This window comes from Piliocolobus tephrosceles, chromosome 3 (genome assembly GCF_002776525.5).
Source record: "Piliocolobus tephrosceles isolate RC106 chromosome 3, ASM277652v3, whole genome shotgun sequence".
NCBI classification, from domain to species: domain Eukaryota; kingdom Metazoa; phylum Chordata; class Mammalia; order Primates; family Cercopithecidae; genus Piliocolobus; species Piliocolobus tephrosceles.
In genome coordinates this window covers 66,493,657-66,515,331 of record NC_045436.1, presented here as the reverse complement: position 1 = coordinate 66,515,331, position 21,675 = coordinate 66,493,657, and the positions used below count along the sequence as shown (strand labels likewise).

The 21,675-nt window shown below is 39.3% G+C and overlaps 2 protein-coding genes across 7 annotated transcripts in view; one reads left to right on the top strand and one right to left on the bottom strand.

The window, feature by feature from the left end:
- NUDT6 (nudix hydrolase 6) overlaps positions 1–18,204 on the bottom strand; it is a 31,557-nt gene extending 13,353 nt beyond the window's left edge. Inside the window, exons 1-3 of one of the 3 annotated variants that reach the window (XM_023217559.2) lie at positions 18,048–18,204; positions 12,214–12,417; positions 6,976–7,031 (exon numbers count right to left, since the gene is read on the bottom strand). Coding sequence is in view for 1 of the 3 variants with exons in the window: in XM_023217557.1 (XP_023073325.1) it covers positions 6,976–7,031; positions 12,214–12,417; positions 17,488–17,725 (498 nt within the window). In the remaining 2 variants the exon portion in view is untranslated. Of the gene's footprint in view, positions 1–6,975; positions 7,032–12,213; positions 12,418–17,176; positions 17,461–17,487; positions 17,776–18,047 lie in introns of those variants that run through there. The other 2 variants (XM_023217557.1, XM_023217558.1) reach the window with 2 other exon arrangements.
- Positions 18,205–18,227: 23 nt separating this feature from the next.
- SPATA5 (spermatogenesis associated 5) overlaps positions 18,228–21,675 on the top strand; it is a 363,998-nt gene continuing 360,550 nt past the window's right edge. For 3 of the 4 annotated variants that reach the window (XM_023217552.2, XM_023217555.1, XM_023217554.1), the window contains exon 1: positions 18,232–18,457. In XM_023217552.2, coding sequence (XP_023073320.1) covers positions 18,295–18,457 — 163 coding nt within the window. In that variant the 5' untranslated portion in view covers positions 18,232–18,294. Of the gene's footprint in view, positions 18,458–21,675 lie in introns of all 4 variants that reach the window. The other variant, XM_023217553.2, reaches the window with a different exon arrangement.

Sequence of the window (21,675 nt, the reverse complement as noted above, 5' to 3'; positions counted from 1 at the left end):
CTTCTCTGCTTGCGGATGTCATATGCTCTAATAAGAAAATATAATGCAGAATGCTGATTCATATAAATATCAATATCTTGTGCTCTGTTGTAGCCACAGGATTACTTGTACTTTTCTCATAGTTATTTTCATCTTATAGTTAACATTTCTTCAGAAAGTTGATATTTGTACTTCATGGGGATTATGTTGACTTTATTTTTCTGAGGGAACAATTACGCCAATCAGTTATTTTTCATAAGTTAAGTGAACACTCCTAAGAGGTCATCAGTTCTGGTTGCCATCCTGAATATTCCAGACTATTTCTGATTTTAAATACACTGTTCTAATATTAAATACTCTATCTTTTGCTGAGCCCCCAGGCAAGGGGAGGCTGTTTTCTGTAGCCAGAAGAAGGGTACTGCTTCTGCTGGCTCAGAGGGTTCAAGAGAATTTGAAATTCAATATTCTCATGTTCATTCACTCAGGGTCGCAGGATCCCCACTCTTCTCCTGCTAGGGGATTGGCTTTGACACAGGACACTTATCAAACTCTACTCAGTCTCCTTTGCAGCTCTGATATTCTTACAGTTGGATCTAGGCCTGATTTTCAGTATTGCTTTTGTGGCTGGAGAATATGGGGGTCTCTTTAAATGGTGCCATGGAGGTCTTGGGGTTTTCATATTGTGCCTTGAATTGACAGGCTGACTTGAGCTTGTCATTTTTATTTTGCCAAGGCATCTAAACTAGTTAACAAAAGTTAGCCATCTCCAAAGCTGTATAATTATTATTACCCCCTGTACTGTTGAAGTGCCATGGCTACCAAACAACTCAACACTTCAGTTTCCATCTGTACCTCATTCCTTTCCATATGTAACAATCTTAGTTACTGCTATGTTACTATATGCCAGGGCTTATCACTATCCAGCTCTATTGATGCCAGAATGCTGACTGGACCTGGCAAGTAGGACGTGTCAAGTATTCTAAATGTCCTAGTAAGACATCTGGGCGCTAGAGGATAGGAGATGCCCTTATTAAGTGTTTAGAAGTATAGTTGTTAGAGGTGTTTAAATCAGAGTGACTCCATCTTGTAAAGAGGCTGGGTAAAATAAGGCTGAGACCTGCTGGGCTATATTCCCAGGAGGTTAGGCATTCTAAGTCACAGGATGAAATAGGAGGTCGCACAAGATACAGGTCATAAAGACCTTGCTGATAAAACAGATTGCAGTAAAGAAGCCAGCCAAAACTCACCAAAACCAAGATGGGGATGAAAGTTACCTCTGGTCATCTCACTGCTCATTATATGCTAATTATAGTACATTAGCATGCTAAAAGACACTCCCACCATGACAGTTGAGAAATGCCATGGTAATATCAGGAAGTTACCCTATTTGGTCTAAGAAGGGGAGGAACCCTTGGTTCCGGGAATTGCCTGCCCCTTTCCTGGAAAACTCATGAATAAGCCAACCCTTGTTTAGCATATAATCAAGAAATAACTCTAAGTATCCTTAGCAGAGAAGCCCAAACCACTGCTATAGTATGGAGTAGTTTTTTTTGAGATGAGTCTCACTCTGTCGCCCTGGCTGGAGGGCAGTGGCACGATCTCCGCTTTCGGCAACCTCTGCCTCCTGGGTTCTAGTGATTCTCCTGCCTCAGCCTCCCGAGTAGCTGGGATTACAGCATGCGCCACCATGCCCTGCTAATTTTTGTGTTTTTTTTAAAGTAGAGATGGGGTTTCACCATGTTGGCCAGGCTGGTCTCAAACTCCTGGCCTCAAGTGATCCACCCGCCTAAGCCTCCCAAAGTGCTGGGATTATAGGCACCAGACACCGCACCTGGCCTATTCCTTTACTTTCTTAATAAACTTGCTTTCACTTTACGGATTTGCCCAAATTCTTTCTTGTGTGAGATCCAAGAACCCTCTCTTGGGGTCTGGATCAGGACCCCCTTCTGGTAACATAGTAGTCTGTAGATCTCTAAGGTATGGGCTACTTGGTGCACCTTGCAATTATCCCCACTCACAGCACTTGGAGTAATACTGTTTTACATTTTGGAAGCAGCATATATCATATTTGGGAATACTTCTCCAATTCATTTCTACTAACAAAAAGCTTGGATCCTTTCCTCCTACTGTGAATTGTAAACTAAAAATAAAATCCTAAACCCCTACCAAGTGAATGGACCCCGCCTCTTGACCAAAGGGACCCCCCAAAAACCTTATAAACTAAATCCCCAGCCATGATGGGTAGGGAAGTTGGACACACCTCATTATACCCCTTCCCTTTTGGAGTTTAGGCACAACTGATGATTATTATGTTAACACAGAGGTCATAAGGTAACAAAATGGACTCTTTGTGACAATAAGATACCAAATTATAAACAGGATCTAAAGCCATGCCAGACAAGGGCTAAGTCACACAACCCTGCAGGTCACTCTGACCCAGTGTATTATTGGTTAACAGACTTCTTTATTTTAACTTAAAACATTCTTTCTGCTGACTCTAAATTTTTAGACAAAGCTTCACTTCCTTAATCACTTGTAAGTTAGAGAATCTGTGAATCTACCTATAGCCTGTAAGCCTCCTCTTTAAACATCCTGCCTCTTCAAAACATCCCGCCTTTTCAGGCGAAATCAATGTATACCATCCACGTATTGATTTACATTTCTGCTTGTAACTCCTGCCTCCCTCAAACTTACTAAACAAAACTCTAATTCAATTGCCCACTGGCACACGTTTGTAGGACGTCTTGAGACGCATTTCCCAGACCATGGTCACTCATTGGTTCAGAATAAACCTTTTAAAAATGTTTTACAGTCTGATTTTTCCATTAGCAGAATTAATAAAGTGGCACTCTGATCTATAAATTAATCTCTTATTACCCTGAATTAATCTAACTCAGAATCCAAACAACTCTGAGTAAAGAAAAAAAATTAAGGTTTGTTAACTTGTAAAGGACCAACTGCTGAATCATGTGTGCTCTGAAAAGTTCAGCCATCTCAGTGAGCCAAAAACAAAAGGATTTTTAATAAAAACTTCTTTCTTTCCTACTTACAGTCTACAGTCTTTATTTGGGTCTTCTAAAATCTGTAAAAATAGATCATCATCCTAGGTTTTGAGAAGAACTGATAATTACTCTTTATCTCCTTAAATTAATCATCTCCCCCCCATCCCAGCTTTTTTTTTTTTTCTTGAGACAGGGTCTTACTCTGTCACCCAGGCTGGAGTGCAGTGGCTTGATCATGGCTCACTGCAGCCTTGACCTTCCAGGCTCAAGCAATCCTTCCACCACAGCCTCCCAAGTAGTTGGGACTACAGGTGTACACCACCATTCCTGCCTATGTTGTTTCTTTAGTTTAGGTTTAGTGAAAAGATTCCTCTATAGGCTTCTGATTCTGCCTATTACTAGTTGTGTAATGTTGAATAAGTTATTGTAACCTCTCTAAATCTCAGTCCTAAAATAATAGAGATAATAATAAGTATGATTATTAAATGAGAAATGTTTCATGAAAATTATTTCATGCAAGTATTTTATGCCATCACAAATTATTTGATTGTCTGGTTTTATTTCTACTGACAGAGTAAAACATGATAGAATTAAATTTTTTTTTTTACCCTGAAAACCTCATAAACTAGGATCAGGATTGTGTGCTATAACAGAGGATTAAGTATTAGCAAACGTTTGGCTATGACTTTTTAGGAGGCTAAAGGCCAGAACAGAGCCTTCTGTGCACTACAGGCTGGTACTACCACTTTATTAAGGTTTTTAATTCTCTTTAGATATGACTATAGGTTCTAAGAGCCACCAAATAAACCATTCATGAAGTTATCTAGGGTTAATTACTCAAAAGTCACCAAGCCTAAAGGTATGACCTTCAAATGACTGTAAAGGCCATACAAAAGAAACTCAGAGTGGAAAAAGGGAAAACTCTCCACTTGATTCTTTATAAGCAAACATTACAGGATGAACTCAGTTATTCCAAAGAATGACTAAAACAGTGCCACTGTGGATTGAGTTTTCCCCTACAATGGGATGACACTTATTTATTTGTTTTGTCATTAGGTCTGGATCTCCCTTTGTTTTCTGACTATTTTGAAAAACACTAAGAAACATTTCAGAAAACACTTTCATTTATTTGAAACTAAGATGAATAAAACTAGAGAAGCATTAAGTGCAACCATGATTAACAGAGAACCATAAAAGTTTTAGTGGTTTACCTGGAATTCAGGCAAATTTATTAAACATAGTTTTCACTATTACCCTGTTTTAAAAATATAGCCCAATTCAATTCTTTCCTTTTCACTTACATATTTCAAGTACAGATTGCTCTGGGAATTTGATTTCTGTAAGCAGAACCTGTTAAGTTATTTGTCTTTGCAGGTTTTATAAGGAAACAAAAAACCCACTCAAAAAACATAAAGCTGTCTAGGTTTGGAGTAAGACAGTTCAGCTATATCTGCCAGGAAAGCTCCATTTTCTCCAGACTGCAATGTAGTTTTTAACATTATCAGACCCAAGTTTGTTTTCTATGAATTTCTGTGTTTTATTACATGAATAATAACATGGATAGATTCTTATTTGGTAGATTAACCAACCCTGAAGGACTGCTTGGAGTGGAACAATCACGTTATCTGGCTGTCTTTCAGCCTCTGTTAAAGTCCATAATGAAATGTTATTTGACAAAATCACTTCTGAAACCCAGTGTGCTATTTAAAAAACCTTCATGGTTTACCCTTTTCTTTCCACAATACCAAAGTGGTTTAGACCACATTTTATCTGGACATTGTATAAGTATTTATGCTATGTACATGAAAGATATATAGAAATACAAAATTACCACATTACAATATTTTGTTTGACCATTGAGTCTAACTCCTAAATCTTATAAGTGGGGAAACTTAGGTCCCCGAGTCAGAAAGACAGGTAATGGCATGGCCAAATCCTAGGGACCCGGGTCTGCTGATGCAGTTTTGTCTCAATAACATCATTCACATGAGCCCAGGAAAGATTAAATAAATTTTGGTGACCTACTTCTTCTTTAAATGAAAAGAGAGATAATCAAAGGGATATACTTAGAAGACAGTAAAATCCTTTTATGATATCTCTTTAGAAGTAACTGCTACATACCAAGGTCTAGTCTTTTTTTTAAACATAACAAAAGAAATTAACCAATTTATGTTACTTGTACATACAGTATTTGTCAATAATGTTTGGGCATATCTTCTGTCTGCTATACTGGAGAGAGTTATAATATCCACTTTGGGTTGAAGCCAACTTGCCAAAGTAGAAGTGGCAAAGGGATTGGAACTCTGGTCAGTCTGGCTTCCAAGCCCATTTTGTTTATATCAGCTCCCTCTCATTGGGCATACTGTTGTCAGGCTAATTTGCATATTGTTATTAGATTAATCTTGTCCATATATCATCATCATCATCTTGTCATCACAATCAAAATCTTTTAATAGTTACTGTTTCCATGTGAAGTCTAAACTCATCTGCCTGGTTCTCAGGCACCTCATACCTAGGCCCTATTTTTAACCACTCAATTATGCCTCCTACTCTCTGGTCATTACCATTACATATATATATGTCCCAATTCAAATACAAAACTTATTGAGGGCTAGGTAAAATACACTTTAGGTGTTCTATAAATTTCTGTTGAGGACAAAAAGCTTAATTTGAATCAGAGATCCTGCCTTAACTAAAACTTCAAAGTTACTTGGAGCCATGAGAATAGTTTTAGATAGCATTTCCAAGAAATGTGTGATACTGCTTTCAGCTATCATTACGAACATTAATTTAAACTTTAAGAACATATGTGGTGGGGAAAAATGTTTGACTCTGTCCACTAATATTTGCTGAAGTCTCAGAAAATGTCAAAATCATTACTCTCTTTCACTTTTACTTCTGACTCCCGAGCATGAAAACATCTGATTCCTAATCATGGTACTTCTCTGGGAAATATTTGCTGCTTCTAGTCACCTAGACTCCTTATCTTGGTACCCAATCCTCTTCACATTGTTTCCAATCTAGCTCTCAGGTCAAATATCTTACCACTGTCCACAGTCTGGGCCACAATGAACTTTTTACCATTATTTCTGAACTACATCAGTCCCTTTCTGAGCTCTGTGCCTTTGTATAAGCAATTCTAATTTTTTTTTTTTTTTTTTTTTTTTTGAGATGGAATCTTGCTGTGTCGCCCAGGCTGGAGTGCAGTGGCCGGATCTCAGCTCACTGCAAGCTCCGCCTCCCGGGTTTCCGCCATTCTCCTGCCTCAGCCTCCCGAGTAGCTGGGACTACAGGTGCCTGCCACCTCGCCCGGCTAGTTTTTTTTTTTTTGTATTTTTTAGTAGAGACGGGGTTTCACTGTGTTAGCCAGGATGGTCTTGATCTCCTGACCTCGTGATCCGCCCGTCTCGGCCTCCCAAAGTGCTGGGGCAATTCTAATTTTATCAGTTTGTTTTTTTATCTTTTTTCTTCTGCACCTGGAAAGCTCCTACTCATTCTTTAAGACCTAGTTTAAATGTCACCTCCTCTGAGAAGTCTTTGGGGACTTCGTCAGGCAAAGTTAATTGCTATCATCTATTGTATGACTGTCTTTCCAAATAAATAGTAAGCTGCAGGGCATAAGGTATATTGTCTTACTGCTTTTTCTATTCTCAGCACCTGGCCCAGAGTAGAACTCATTGAGTGCTGAATGAATGGAAGAATATCTTGATAATATATTCACACAGACTTGTCTTCCCAATTAAATACAGTCATTTATAATTTTCCTTTAGCCATAAAGTAATAGATAGTAACACTGAGTGTTACCTGGAAATTTTCAAGACCTGTATAAGTACGTTGGTTTAAATAAATATCTAAGGTGATCCATAACTGCTTAGAAATTATTTTTTAAATATCTTACTATAACCCCTTAGGCATATTAAAATTTCTACATTTTATTCTTCTCTAGAAAGAAATAAACATTTAGAAAGCAATTTATAAAACAGAAGCAGCTTACTTTATTTCGATCTTGTACAACCAGAATTTTTCTAGTACTTTCATCAAATACAGCTCCTATTGGGGGAAAAAGAAAAGATAATTGAGAAATATTAATTTCCTTCACCTTAATCTCCTCCCACACTCTCTATCTGTGGTGATCAAAATTCTACCCATACTTGAAGCCCTGGTTCAAATACAGGTGGAGTATTCCTTATCTAAAATGTTTGAGAGCAGAAGTGTTAGATTTTTCTGGATTTTGGAATATTTTCATATACATAATGAGGCATCCTGGAGATAGGACCCAAGTTTAAACATGAAATTCATTTATGTTTCATATATACATTGTACACATAGGCTGAAGGCAATTTTTATACAATATTTTAAATAATATTGTGCATGAAAACCAAGATTTGACTGCATTTTGACTGTGACTTGTCAAATGAGGTCAGGTATGGAATTTTCCACTAGTGGCATCATGCCGGTGCTCAAACACTTTTGGATTTTGTAGCATTTTGGATCTTTGATTTGTAGATTGGGGATGGTCAACCTGTACCACCTCATCCATGAAGACACTAAGTGCTTGTCTTAGTCCATTTGGGTTGCTATAACAAAATAACCATAGACCGGATAGTTTATAAAAAACAAACTTGGCCAGGCGCAGTGGCTCACGCCTGTAATCCCAGCAATTTGGGAGGCCGAGGCGGGCGGATCACGAGGTCAGGAGATCGAGACCATCCTGGCTAACATGGTGAAACCCCGTCTCTACTAAAAATACAAAAAAAATTAGCTGGGCGTGGTGGCGGGCACCCGTATTCCCAGCTACTTGGGAGGCTGAGGCAGGAGAATGGCGTGAACCCGGCAGGTGGAGCTTGCAGTGAGCTGAGATCGTGCCACTGCACTCCAGCCTGGGTGACAGAGCGAGACCCTGTCTCAAAAAAACAAAACACAAAAAACAAAAAAAACCAACTTATTTCTCGCAGTTTTGGAAGCTAGGAAGTCCAAGATCAAGGTGCTGGCAGATTCAGTGTCTGATAAGGGCTCATTCTGCTAGCCCTGTCCTCACATAGTGAAAGAGGCAAAAAAGCTCCTGTGGGCCTCTTTCATAAGGACACTAATCCCATTCATGGGAGCTCTGCCCTCATGATCTCCTCACCTCCCAAAGGCCCCACCTCTTAATACCATCACACTGGGGATTAGGTTTCAACATATGAATTTTAGGGGGAACAAACATTCAGACAACATATGTGCTTACAATATTTATTGAATAAATGAATTGACTTCTCATTTTTATTCCTTGAATCACTATCCATAGAACATAGGCTGTGCCCCCTGATGATCCAAATCTCAAATATCTCAATATTCATTTCAAGAACTTTCTGAAGCCAATTAAATTTTCTTATTATGTATATGTACAACTTTATAATCTACTAATATACTGCTTTGGAAGAGTTCTTTGTTTTATATATAAGTTCTAGTCCATTTCTTTTGTTTATTCATTCATCATACGCATTGCATATTCTTTCTTTTTAAAAATATTTCCCTTTGGGCAATGTTGGGTCAAAAATACAAATGACAGTTTAGTGATTTTTATTATGATCATTTAGATGCTATGATTTAAACATTATTTGTATTTAAATAATGTGGGATGATATTTTTTGAAAGATACTTTCAACATATTTGTCCATGCTTTCAATATTAACTGAGTTCCTATATATAATGTATATAGATCCTAGGTATATTAATTGAGCTCCTACTATGTACCAGGCATTTTTCTAGGTGCTACAGATATAGTGGTGAACAACACAAATGAAATTCCCTATCCTTATGGGGCTCCTATTCGGGTATGTATGTGGGGAGGTGCCAAAACAAGCAAAAAATAAATTATATAGAATATTAGAAGGTGATAAATGCTATGTAGAGATAGAGTATAGAGAAGGAATAAATATGTGTAACATGGGGAAAAGTAATTGAAATGCAATTGAAATGAAAACATCACACTTGAGTATTTTAAGGCAGGAAGGAAAATCACCAAGTGAGATAAAATTAACGTTAACGTTGGCTTCTATTAGAAAATGTAAACTTTAATTTAATTGGACTTTACAAGAAGTAGAATGCCAAAGAAATGCCAAGGAAACTTACTCTTAAATTTTAATAATTTGTGGTTACTCAAATTGAACTTCTCCCTAATGAATTCACTGTAAACATGAGCACAGCATGAGAGACAAAACCAGCACCACTAAAGCACAATTTGAGCGACCCCTGCTGGTCACAACATAAAAATTATTATTATGATTAGGCACTGTGCTTCAATGCACATTAGCTCAGGTATAAATCACAATTATCCTGTGAGTGATATGAGTGTCTGACTTCATACGGCTCTAAATGGTAGAACTGGGACTAACAGCCAGTCTGTCTGGATTTTAGGCAGGCACACTCTTCTCACTGTGCAATGCTGCCCCTCCACAACACTGAAACTGCTCTTTCAGAAGGCTCACATTTCCATCCCATTCATTAAAAAAAATTGAGTATTTACTTTATGCCAGTCACCGTCTTTAGCCTGAGGATATTGTGGTGACCAAGACAGATAAAATATCTGCCTTTATGGAGTCTGTATTATTGTGGTGGAGATTAAGTGATACAATATAATTAATTATATATACATGATATAACAGAATTTTAGACTATGATAAATGCTATAAAGAAAAACAGAGCTGGATAAAGGGACAAGGAATGATGGCACTGGTGTGCAGGGAGAAGTTACTTCTAGACAGGAGGGTCAGGAGCTTTTCTGAGAAGGAGCCACTTGAGCAGAAACTTCGGCTATAAAGAACTAGATAAAGAAAGTTCTGGAGAAGCGTGCCGCAGGAAGAGGAGCCAGTAGATGTCAAGGCTCTGAGCCAGACACAAGCTTGCTAAGTTTGAAAAGCAAAAGAAAGCAATGGCTCATGCAATTCCAGCCACATCTGCCTTCAGTAGTTTACAACAAATATCAATTATTTTTCTTTCCACCTAAAACTCTGCACCCCAGCCTGGGCAACATGGCGAAACCCTATCTCTATGAAAAATATAACAATTAGCCTGGCATGGTGGTGCATGCCTGTAGTCCCAGCTACTTGGGAGGCTAAGGCAGGAGGATCACTTGAGCTAAAGAGGTCGGAAGGAGCCCAGATCATGCCACTGCATTCCAGCCTGGGTGACAAAGTGAGACCCTGCCTCAAAAGAAAAAAAAAAGCAAAACAAAAAACAACTCTGCATCTTTCCAGAACAATTTCTTACATTACCTTGTCCACACCCCCAATAGTGGCTTCAAATCCTAGTCAGTGCTCAAGATTGGTCAAGTTCTGCATTTCCTATTCTTTGAGCTGCTCTAAACTATAATGCACAATATAGTACTTAGTTATCAACAGGTCCTTCATAGGATACTCTTTTTGCATATATTACCAATTCTGTGGTAATAACTGGGACCTCTTAAGAGTCTGTGCCTGTGAATGATAATTATTTGTATAACTTTCCATTGAAGTGTGAGGCTGTCACTAAATTATTGAGTAGAACCTTTTGAAATAGAGCTGAATGGAGAGTTTCTGAATGTCTACTTGCTACAGGGAAGCAAGACAGGGACAGAGAGGACATTATTAGGCATTCTTGAACAACTCCTTGAAAAGCCTTTAGAAAAGTCTTGAAAAGCCTTTAGAAAAGTCTTGAAAAGCAAACTCCCTTAAAAACTCTTGTAAATTATATAAAGGCAAATAAAATTATTAATTAAATAATGTTTTATTGTTTTTATTTATTAAGGTCATAAGGATTCCTTACTATTATAGTTTTTCTGGAAATCTAAGAATTTCCTTAACTCTAGTCCTTAAAGGGTAGTACTGAGACCACCAGCAGCAGCAGCAGCAGCAGCAGCAAAAACCGAAAAAGCCAGGAAAACCATCTGAATTTTCAGGCCCCACCCCAGACCTACTGAATCAGAAACTCTGGATATAGGGCCCAGCAAGCTGTTGTAAGATTCCAGGTGATTTTGATGCAATCTACAATTTGAGAACCCCTGTCTTACTCCGAGGGAAGTCTTCTCTCAACTTTCTTATGTCTCTGAAGTTAATCAGCCACTTCAAAATTCTACTCCACACTTAAATTACACTATTTTAAACAACTGCTTGGCACAATAATGTAAATATTATTAAGAAGTAATGTTCAAATCATTGAAAAGTTGGTTTGCTTTACCTGAAATTCAACATAAAAGTTATCATTTACTTTACAAATTCACATAATTAGTGCTAACATGTTTTACTCTATAATAAATTTATTCCCTGATCCCAATTCAGTGCTACTATTTGAGTAGTGAAGTTTAATTATATGTGTAAAATATATTCAAGTATATCTCTTGGAAAACTAAACACTAAACTTGTTCTCTGTGTTGCTGTCCACTGATTGAGGCAAACTTCATCTATTTAAAAGCACTATGTAATAGATACTGTAGCCCCTTTGTCCAGTTTTGCTTTCTGTGGTTTCAGTTATACAAGGTCAACCATGGTCTCAAAGTGTTACATCACTACTCTTGTGCTTTGGGGCCATTAATAAGGAAAATAAGGGTTATTTGAACCCAAGTACTGTGATACTGGGACAGCTGATCTGATAACAGGGAAGGCTACTAAGTAACTAATGGATGGGTAGCCTATAGATACACTGTACAGGGGGATGATTCACAGCCTGGGTGGGACAGAGCAGGATGGTGAGAGATTTCATCACACTACTCACAACAGCATGCAATTTAAAACTTAAGCGTTTTTTCTGGAATTTTCCATTTAGGTCATAATGCCTGTCATTCACCTCAGTTCACCTCATCATGCAGGCGTTTTATCATTTCATACCATCCCAAGAAAGGTGAATACAAAACAATATTTTGAAAGAGACCACATTCACATAACTTTTTTTACAGTATACTTTTATAACTGTTCTAATTTATTATTAGTCATTGTTAATCTCTTACTGTGCCTAACTTATAAATTAAACTTTATCATAAATATGTGTGATAGGAAAAAACATGGTATATATATAGGGTTTGGTACTATCTGCAGTTACAGGTGCCCATTGGGGATCTTGGAACACATCCTGTGCAGATAAGGTGGAACAACTGTAATCATTTAATCAAATAACTCATTCCACATGAATAAACTATTTGCTTAGCTGTAACAAGCAAGAAATTGGGTGAACTTCTAAAAAGTTAATTCTGGTTGTCATGAGTTTGAGTTTGAATTACCTGCAACTCCTACTTGATGTGAAGCATATCCTGGTAATCTGCTGGGCCCTTCTCCCAGCCATAGAGTCAACACTGATGAATCCGATTCTGCATGGTGAAAGCAGAAGCCCAGGGAAGCGGCGGGGGCAATAAATCGGCTTTGGAGGATGGGAATGTGCAGCCATACAGCTGTTCTACCTTCTGATCGCCATTGCTGTACTGCAGCTAAATGCAGAAGAAAAAAGTCTAAATAATTTCCAAAGAAATGAGTGGAATAAATTAAAACTCACCTCAGGGTTTCACCTCCTCCATGAAGCCATCTTTAAGCAAAAGAGTTCCCCAAATGTCTTGTTCACATCGTTGGCACTGGAACTACCATGTTTTATAATAACCACCTTGTTTATATGATTTTTCCATCAGACTGAATTCCTTCAGAATAAAGTCAGTACACTGCTGACCTTTATATCTATACCGCCAAAGACAATGCTTGGCACGTAACAGATGTTCTGTAGTTTCAGAGTGGACAAATAAATGGATTTAAACCAAATCAAATACCATTTTAATGCTGTTCCTTTTAACATCCTTAGGTTTAATCTTAATGACAATTATGGACTTCTATTTTTTTCTTCCTTTAGGAGTTCTGTTATGTTTTTAATGTATAAATTTCATGGTAGTTAAACTTTGTTGTTAAATAATGTATGCTGGTTCTAGAAATTTTGAAAAAAAATATGAAGAAATCAAACTTCACATTTTACTAGCATATAGGAATAAAATTCTAATTTTACTTTATTATAGATAATATCATGATGAACATAATCATAGGTTTTCTATCTTTGCCTTCTTTAAATTCTCTTACTTTATTACTTAAGATTGAGCCAGGAGAAAAAGATGCTAATATCTATTTGAAACTTACTAAGTTCCAAGCACTTTATATATATTATCTCATTAAGTACACAACCATGAAAGGTATTACTACCTTAAGTTTATGGGTGAAGGAATAAATACTTCAGTTTTAGAGTTTTTAGAAAAACTTTTCAGATCACTTCTTCATCCATCATCTCACTTAATCTTTATAATAACCCTGTAAAGCATGTGTGTGCGTGTGCGTATGTGTGTGCATGTGTGCACGCATGTAAGTGTGTGTGTGTGTGTGTGTCTGTCTTTGGGGGTTGATTATATATCTAATAGTTAATTAACTTTCCCTTCTCTTTTCCCTAGCTCTGCAGTAAGCTCCTCTCTTTTAAGGACAATGTTCTCTACCTCTTTGAAAGTTGGTGTGCCTAGCAGTGACAGACACATGGGGCCTTTAATAGAGACTTCCTGATTTGAGTTAGCATGCAGTGCAGTTATGAGATCAGGTCCTACTCACCTTGCTCTCTTTCTCTGATGTCATCTTTTAAAAATTGAGGTAAAGTACATAAAGTGAAATGTACAAATCTTAAGCGTACATTTTGTGAGATTTGACATATGCATATACCCGTAACTCACACTTTAACACTATAGAACATTTCTATCACTCCATAAATTTTACATGTGCTCCTTCCCAGGCAATCCTTCCAATCAAATTAAAAGGCTAATTTCTAAAAGCCATGCTATTTGCTTACTGTTTTATATCTACACTCTTTGTCTTGGAGAATCCACTCTCACTGCATCAGCTGACATCTACATGAGGATGGCTGCCCAGTCCTGATCTCACTGAACACTAAATTTCCTGTTCTCCAGTTGCTCCCAGACATTTCCTGTCCTGAAGGTTACCACTTCAAACTTAACAAAATGTGTTCAAAACTGAATCTTTTTTTTTTTTTTTTTTTTTTTTTTGAGACAGAGTCTTGCTCTGTCACCAGGCTGGAGTGCAATGGCACAATCTCAGCTCACTAAAACCTCTGCCTCCTGGGTTCAAGCGATTCTCCTGTCTCAGCCTCCCAAGTAGCTGGAATTCAAGGCACGCGCCACCACACCTAGCTAATTTATGTATTTTTAGTAGAGAAAGGGTTTCACCATATTGGTCAGGATGGTCTTGATCTCTTGACTTCGCGATTCACCCACCTCAGCCTCCCAAAATGCTGATATTACAGGTGAGAGCCACCGCACCTGGCCCAAACTGAATCTTACACCCCAAACTAGCTTCATTTATAAGCTTATTAATTTCTGGCACCAATGCTTGAAACCTTAGAATCATTTTTAAATTGCTTTCTTCTTTTCTCTAACAAGCTTTATTGCTTTTTCGTCCCCCACCTCCCATTCCCATTGCTAATATCTATCCTTCAAAGTCCAGCTCATATTCCACGTCTTTGACCAAAGTCTTTCCTAACCACTGCTCATGAGCTCACCATTATATGAATTTAAAGACTAGTATGTATGTACAATTTATTAGAACTTATTACATATGACCTAATGATATCTCTTCCATTAGCTATTTTTTCAAATCCTATTTAATATTTTATGCATTTGCAATCCTCCAGGTTAACCCTACATTATGCACTGGGGCTCAATTTGTACTAATGAAATGATTGGTTTGCCTAAAGTCACATAGCTAGTTGGTGGCATGGCAGGGACCAGAACCAGCACTATTTCATTACTGATGCTGATACATTATGTGTGAAGCTAACAAAATATTGCCTGATTATCCCTCTAACTTTAGTTGATGGTAACAAAACATCAATAGTTCATGTTCTGAAAGAATATGAATAGTTAGCTTCTTATTCCACTAAGAATATGGACTTCTTAGTCCATAAAGATTAAGAATAGTCTTTATTCTTAAAGACTAATAGCGGACTTCATGTGTAAATAGTCTCTCTTTATAGGCCCTACCATTCAGTTAGTTTTGTTCAATTATAACAACAGAACCAGCAGGAGTTCTTCAAGGTAGCATAATGCAGTGAGTAAGACAGGTGTAGAGCCAGGGCAAGTAATTTTTCTCTCTGTGCCTCAGTACTGTCATCTTTAAAATGGGAATAATAATACTATCTACCTCAAAGGGTTGTTAGGAGGATGAAATGAATTACTATTTGTAAAGATCCTAAAACATCGCTAGGCGCGGTGGCTCAAGCCGGTAATCCCAGCACTTTGGGAGGCCGAGACGGGCGGATCACGAGGTCAGGAGATCGAGACCATCCTGGCAAATACGGTGAAACCCCGTCTCTACTAAAAAATACAAAAAACTAGCCGGGCGAGGTGGCGGGCGCCTGTAGTCCCAGCTACTCAGGAGGCTGAGGCAGGAGAATGGAGTAAACCCGGGAGGCGGAGCTTGCAGTGAGCTGAGATCCGGCCACTGCACTCCAGCCTGGGCGACAGAGCGAGACTCCATCTCACAAAAAAAAAAAAAAAAAAAAAAAAAAAAAAAAAAAAAAAAAAAAAAATCCTAAAACATCTACCACTAAGTGCAACAAAATTTGTTTTATTGAAAAAATATAACAAGTATTTGGTACTTAAGTTTACAAATTAGTTTCATCTTTGATCAACGCATCTATCCAGTAATTAGAGCTGGCGTTATTCACAAAAAGCAAGCTAAGAAGCAAATATTTTCAGGGACAATTTGCCTAATGCCTGGCTAAGCCCATGGCAGAACCTGGTACTTGAACCCAGAATGTGCAACTCCAAATTGAACAGCTTTCTGCTTTGCTGATTGGGGTAGTGCTTTGTTCACCTCTTTGGTCATTGATACGTATCAGTGTGTGCAACACCTGTGTCTACCCACACACTGGAAGATAAATTGATTGATTCTCCTATTAGTGACATCGTTGCAGTCTAAGTGGGCTTGTCAGCAATTACTACCAAGTAGGAGAGAAAATAATGTTAAGAGGTAAGAAGTCGGGAATGGGGATGAGTAAACATAGAAATAACTAGCTCAATTAGATTTACAGATATGCTTCTTGCCATATTGCTCAATAGGATAAAGATTATTTTGAGTTTCCAGTGTGAGAGATCTTTCCATAGTCGAATTTGCATGCTATGCCTTCAATTAGATTATAAGACCCTCAGAGACAGTTTGAAAAACTGCTGCACCACTAAATCAAGGACTTCTTCCAAAGTGAAGGCTCCTCCATCTAAGCTTTCTTATCACTGGGCTCAAGGTTCAAAGCCAGTAGAAAGTTTTTTTATTGAAGACTGAAACCACCCACCACCTTCCCTGGTTAATCATAAAAGAAGCGTTATTCTAAAAAATCTCCAGTTCTTGCTGGGACAGCTATTGACCCAATTTGCATACAAATGTGACACTTTGAACCTCTCTGGTTTACTATTTGATAGCCCAACAGGGTGACTATATTCAATAAGGATTCAGGCTGGGTGCAGTGGCTCCAACCTATAATCCCAGCACTTTGAGAGGCCAAGGCGGGAGAATCAGTTGAGCCCAGGAGACTGAGACCACCCTGGGTAACACAGTGAGACACGTTTCTAGAAAAAATAGAAAAAAGTCAGCCAGACGCGCGCCTGTAGTCGCAGCTACCCATGAGGTTGAGGTGGGAGGATTGCTTGAGCTCCGGGTTGGAGGCTGCAGTGAACCGTGTTCCCACCACTGCACTCTAGCCTGGGAGACAGAATGATACCCTGTCTCAAAAAAAACCAAAAAAACAAAAAACTTGTACATTTAAAAATAACTAAAAGAGTAACTGGATTGTGGTTGAATGCTTGTGGTGATGAATATCTCATTTACCCTGATGTAACTATTACACATTATATACCTGTATCAAAATAGCTCATATACCCCATAAACATACACACCTACTATGTACCCACGAAAATTAAAAATTAAAAAAGAAACAATCTCTTTGGTTCACTCAGTCCACCACCCGTATTAGAATGTAAGGCAGTTTTTTTTCCTTGGGAAAAGTGTCCGACAGAACCAAGGCTCGGTAAAGGATAGTAATAATGTAATAATATTAACAAACATCTACTGAGCTTTAAATAAGTGGCAGGCACTGTGCTGTGCACTTCATATGCATTATCCAAATTTACTCTCAGTAATTCCAGGAGTTCCTATTACCGGGGTCTACGTAAGAGGAAATGGTGGTTGTCGGCAATTTCCGAATGTCCCACACTAGAAAGTGGACCAGCAACCAGGGTTGCAGATCCCAAAGTCCGGAATCTTCACCATTTCACCCAACCGCCTTAGAGGCCTCCTAGCAAAAGGTCTAAGCACAAATGCTCCAGTAAACAAGTCCGGGTCGCGCATGCCTTCTCCCCTTCCCTCCGGGCTCGATACTGGTGCACAGAGCGACTCGGGAGTGGGGGCCGCGGTTACTTCATTAGAAAAGCTCTGAAGCCCCGGGAGCCCTTCGTCCCAGGCGCACTTGCCCTGCAAACCCTTCTGGAAGGCGGCAGCGTCCAGGCGGTCCAGCGCGTCGAGCTGCGCCAGGCGCACCGAGATGCCCCCGAATCTGTCCAGCTCGCCCTGCAGATCGCACGTTCCAACTGGGGTATTCCGCACGTAACCCTGTGCGCCCGAGGTCCCGCGGTAACCCGCCGAAGGCCCAGGGCTGTACGTCCGGGCAAGCACCGCGCGCCAGCCGGCCCAGCTCAGTAGCGGCCGCATCTTCACGCCGCCTCATTCGCCCGATACCCAAATGACCCTTCCGCGCGCCAGAGCTGAGATCGCGGCCGTACATTTTAGAAGAGTGCCATCAATTCCCTCAGAGTTGAGCTGGGGTTACCACGCTGCAGAGCTATGCCAAGAAGACTGCGAAGTCGTCCACCAGCCCCTCTCAGCAATTTGTCCCGCTCCAGTTAAGCGGGGAAAACCTCCTCCCCCACCGCCACCCACTTATTTTGTTTGGTAGTTTAATTCAACAGAAGTTGGTTTAGGAATGGGAAAGCCGGGAGGAGATGCAAAAACGTCCTCTTTTTCAGAAACTCACAGTCTAAGTGGCAGTTCCGTTCCCGGAACCTATCGTCTTTCGCAGACGCCGTTCCAGGTGTTCCAAAGATTGCTGGTTTTGAAAACCTCAGTCCCTCCCACCACGCTGTCCGCTGCTGCGCTCCACTCTGGGGATTACGGCGCAGGGGCGGAACCTCGCTGACTTCTGCCCCGGAAGTTTTTCTCTCAGTGGCAGCGCGCACGTTGAGTCGGCTTTTCTACTGCTTCGGCCAGGTTGGCTTGTGATCATGTCTTCCAAGAAGAACAGAAAGCGGCTGAACCAAAGCGCGGAATACGGTTCGCCCTTGCCCTCTGCTGCTTCCTCTTGTGCGGTGGCACGGGCTCCTTCTGCTGAATCAGATTTAGCGGCAGCCGCCGGGACTCTGACGGTGACCAACTTCTTAGAAAAGGGTAAAGAACTCCGGGAGGGAGACTAGGGGCGGAGGGGCGCAACCTGAGGGGAGGGAGACTCAGTGATACTGACTTGGGGTGCAGAGACTTTTGAAATTTGGGTGTGGCATGGGTCTGAATGCGGCACAGAAGCGTGTAAGACTTCTGTATGTAAGAAGCATGCAAACGTAGCCGCGCCTGCACTGGAGAAATTAGGCTGAAATGGTTTATCCGTATCCAAGGCGTCTCTTGTAAATTATTTTGATTTTTTAAGTTGCACTTGAAACGCTTTGTCTCCTTTAACATTAACGACATATTTAATTGCAAAATTGTTCGTAACTAGCTAACATGGGATACTTATCCTAAAAAACTAAATAACCAATAAAGTAAAAATGTGGATCACTCTGGCTTTAGGAGTGATGATATAGCATTTTCTTCCAGTACTACACAGGTTATGATATTTAATAACTGCTAGTAACTGCACACTGCTGTTAGCAGTATATATAGCTCATCTAATTTCTACAGAAGCCGTGACCGATGGATATAGTAATGACCGTTTTATAGGGGAAGGAAAGGCAACGTGATTCCATTCAGGCTACACAGGTACTAAGAGGGAGAGCCGATATTTGAGTGCAGATGTGTTTGACTTCAAAGCCATTGTCCCAGATGACAGCTCCCTTGATTTGGGAGAACGAATTTATACTTAAAAGTCTTATATATTGAGTTATAAATTGAAATTTTATATTTGATGTGTAATAGCTTTGAACAATGGACCAGACTAAACTAGTGGCAACATTTTTTATGTCTAATCAGACCTTAAAGACGGTTTAGGTCTTTAAGACCATGTTCACATGGTATTTTCACTCTTCCTTAGGTATGGGAGGACAACTTGTTCTGTCCTGAAGGTTTAACTTGTTTTTGAACTAGATCCTTCCCATTGACATCTAAACATGCTCATTTCTCTTCCATCTTAAATCAGAACAAAAGCTCCACATTTTCTTCCTGCAACCATCTCTCTGTCCATTGCCAAACTTCTAAAATGGAGTGGTCTCTGCCGCCTCATCACTTACATACTCTCCTTAGCCTATTCCTCTTTGACTTACACCCCGTGGTTCCTTCCATGGAAACTGTTCCTGGTGTGGTCTCCGAGCATCTCCATGTTGATAAACCTTACTTGACCACAGCAACTTTTGGTATTTTTGACCATTTCCTCCTTCTTGAAACACTTAACTTCTTATTTGTTGTCAAACTTTTTTTTCCTCTCAGTAAATCCTCTCTCCTTAGCAAGTTCATCCAGTGCCCAGAGTTTCTCATCCATAGTCTCTTCAGTGTCAGATTTATATTTGTAAATCTTTTGTTTTTGCGCCTTGATATAGTTGTCTTTTAGCCAAGTGCTTCTCAAGCTGTCTGTGGTGAAGACTTTAACATTTACAATAGGTCACAGGTCGGCATTTTTATAAAATACAGTCAAAATGATTTTCTAGAAAAACAAGGAAAAAATTTTATTAAACAGATGTGAAATTATTCTGCAAATTTCAATAAAAGCTTCTAAACACTTATTCTCATGTTTTGCACTTGTCATGAAGCACTGACAAATCGTCGTGGGCCATATTTTGAATATAGTACTGTACAATCACTCTTCTCATGAGTGTCTCAAAGATACTTCAGGACTAACTTCATGAGCCCGTATTTCCTCCAACAAAACAAACTTTCATTCTGTTCAGCTTTTTGCATTGCAAAATTCAGAAACCTAAGAGTCATCCATGACTCTCCCCCCCATATCTCACATACCTAGTTCACCACTAAATCATGTTTATTACCTAAATATTTTACATTTTCCTCTTCTACATGCCATTCCCACTGTTTCTACTTTAATTTCAGACACCATCATCTCTCACCTGGACTGCTACAACAGCCTTTTAGCTGATTTTTCTGCTTCCAGTTTTGCCCCTTACTCGTTTTCTGTTCTGCAGCCAGAATGATCTTGTAAGATGCAGATCTTGTCATGACATTGCTTTTCATCCCTTTCTGGACTCCTATTGCTGTCAGAGTAATGACCAGCATCTTAATGCAGCCTGTTGCACTATTGTCCTGGGTGGTCTTGACCTTCTTTACATGGTTTCCCTATGTTTGTTTCCACCACTCTGTCTATACTCTCCTGAGGATGCGCCATAACACCTTCTGCCCAGGAACTTTGTACATGCTGTCTTCTTTGCTGAGAATTATCTTTTTCTTCTCTTCATTTAGTTAGTTCCTACTCTTCTTTCAGACCTGATTTTAACATCACTTCCTTTGAGAAACATTCTCATATTCGAAATCAGGTCAGATCCCACATTATAGGCTCTCCTGGCACTCTAAGTAATTTTTTCATTGTATTAATCTTAGTTTATAATTTTACAGCTATTCACTGATTGCTTAATAACTCACTCATCCTACAAGGCTATAAACTCTGTGAGACCAAGGACTTGTGGACAAAAGTGCCTAGCATAGTATCTGCCATATAGTAGGCATGTAGTACTTATTTGCTGAGTGAATAAATGAAGGGTGGATGGTTGTTTGAAATTATCTTTACTATCTTGTTAATCTGATACTTAAGGTGCTTAATCAATGTGAAAGTAGTTATGGGGAAATTAGATGTTGACATATTTTTAAAGTATTGGAGGAATGAGGTGAGAAGGGAACTCTGTGGACAACTTGAGTAGACCTGTGTAGTGTAAGCAGAGAACACAGTGGTGATGTTTTGGAAAATGAGACCGGTGGATGGGAATTTGAACATGATTACCCTTGAAAGAGAAGGTGGAGAATAAATCCTCGGGCATGGAGAATGTGCTGGATAGGGTGGAAGGAGAAGTGGAAAACTAACGTCTTGGGAAGGACTGAGAACACTTGTGTGGTAATTGTCAAGAGGGAAAGGTAGTTCATTGAGGTTTAGGAAGAAAGAGGTGGGAACTGAATATTATGAGATCATCTAAGCAGTATGCTTTGCTGTTAATGACCAGCAAACTATATAAGATACCTAATGCTCATTGGAAGATTGAATTTCTGTCCAGCTTCTCGTATTATGCAGTATGTGTTAATTTCATTTTATACTCAGTGCTGTTCATCTTAGCTTTATGAGATGCTTTGTTTTTCTAGATTTGCACCTCTTGTAAGAAGAAAAAAAAACGTGTTGGGGAGTTATTTTGTAGTGATAGAATAATATAAATCATATTTGTACCTTATGGTTTTGCTTTCATTGA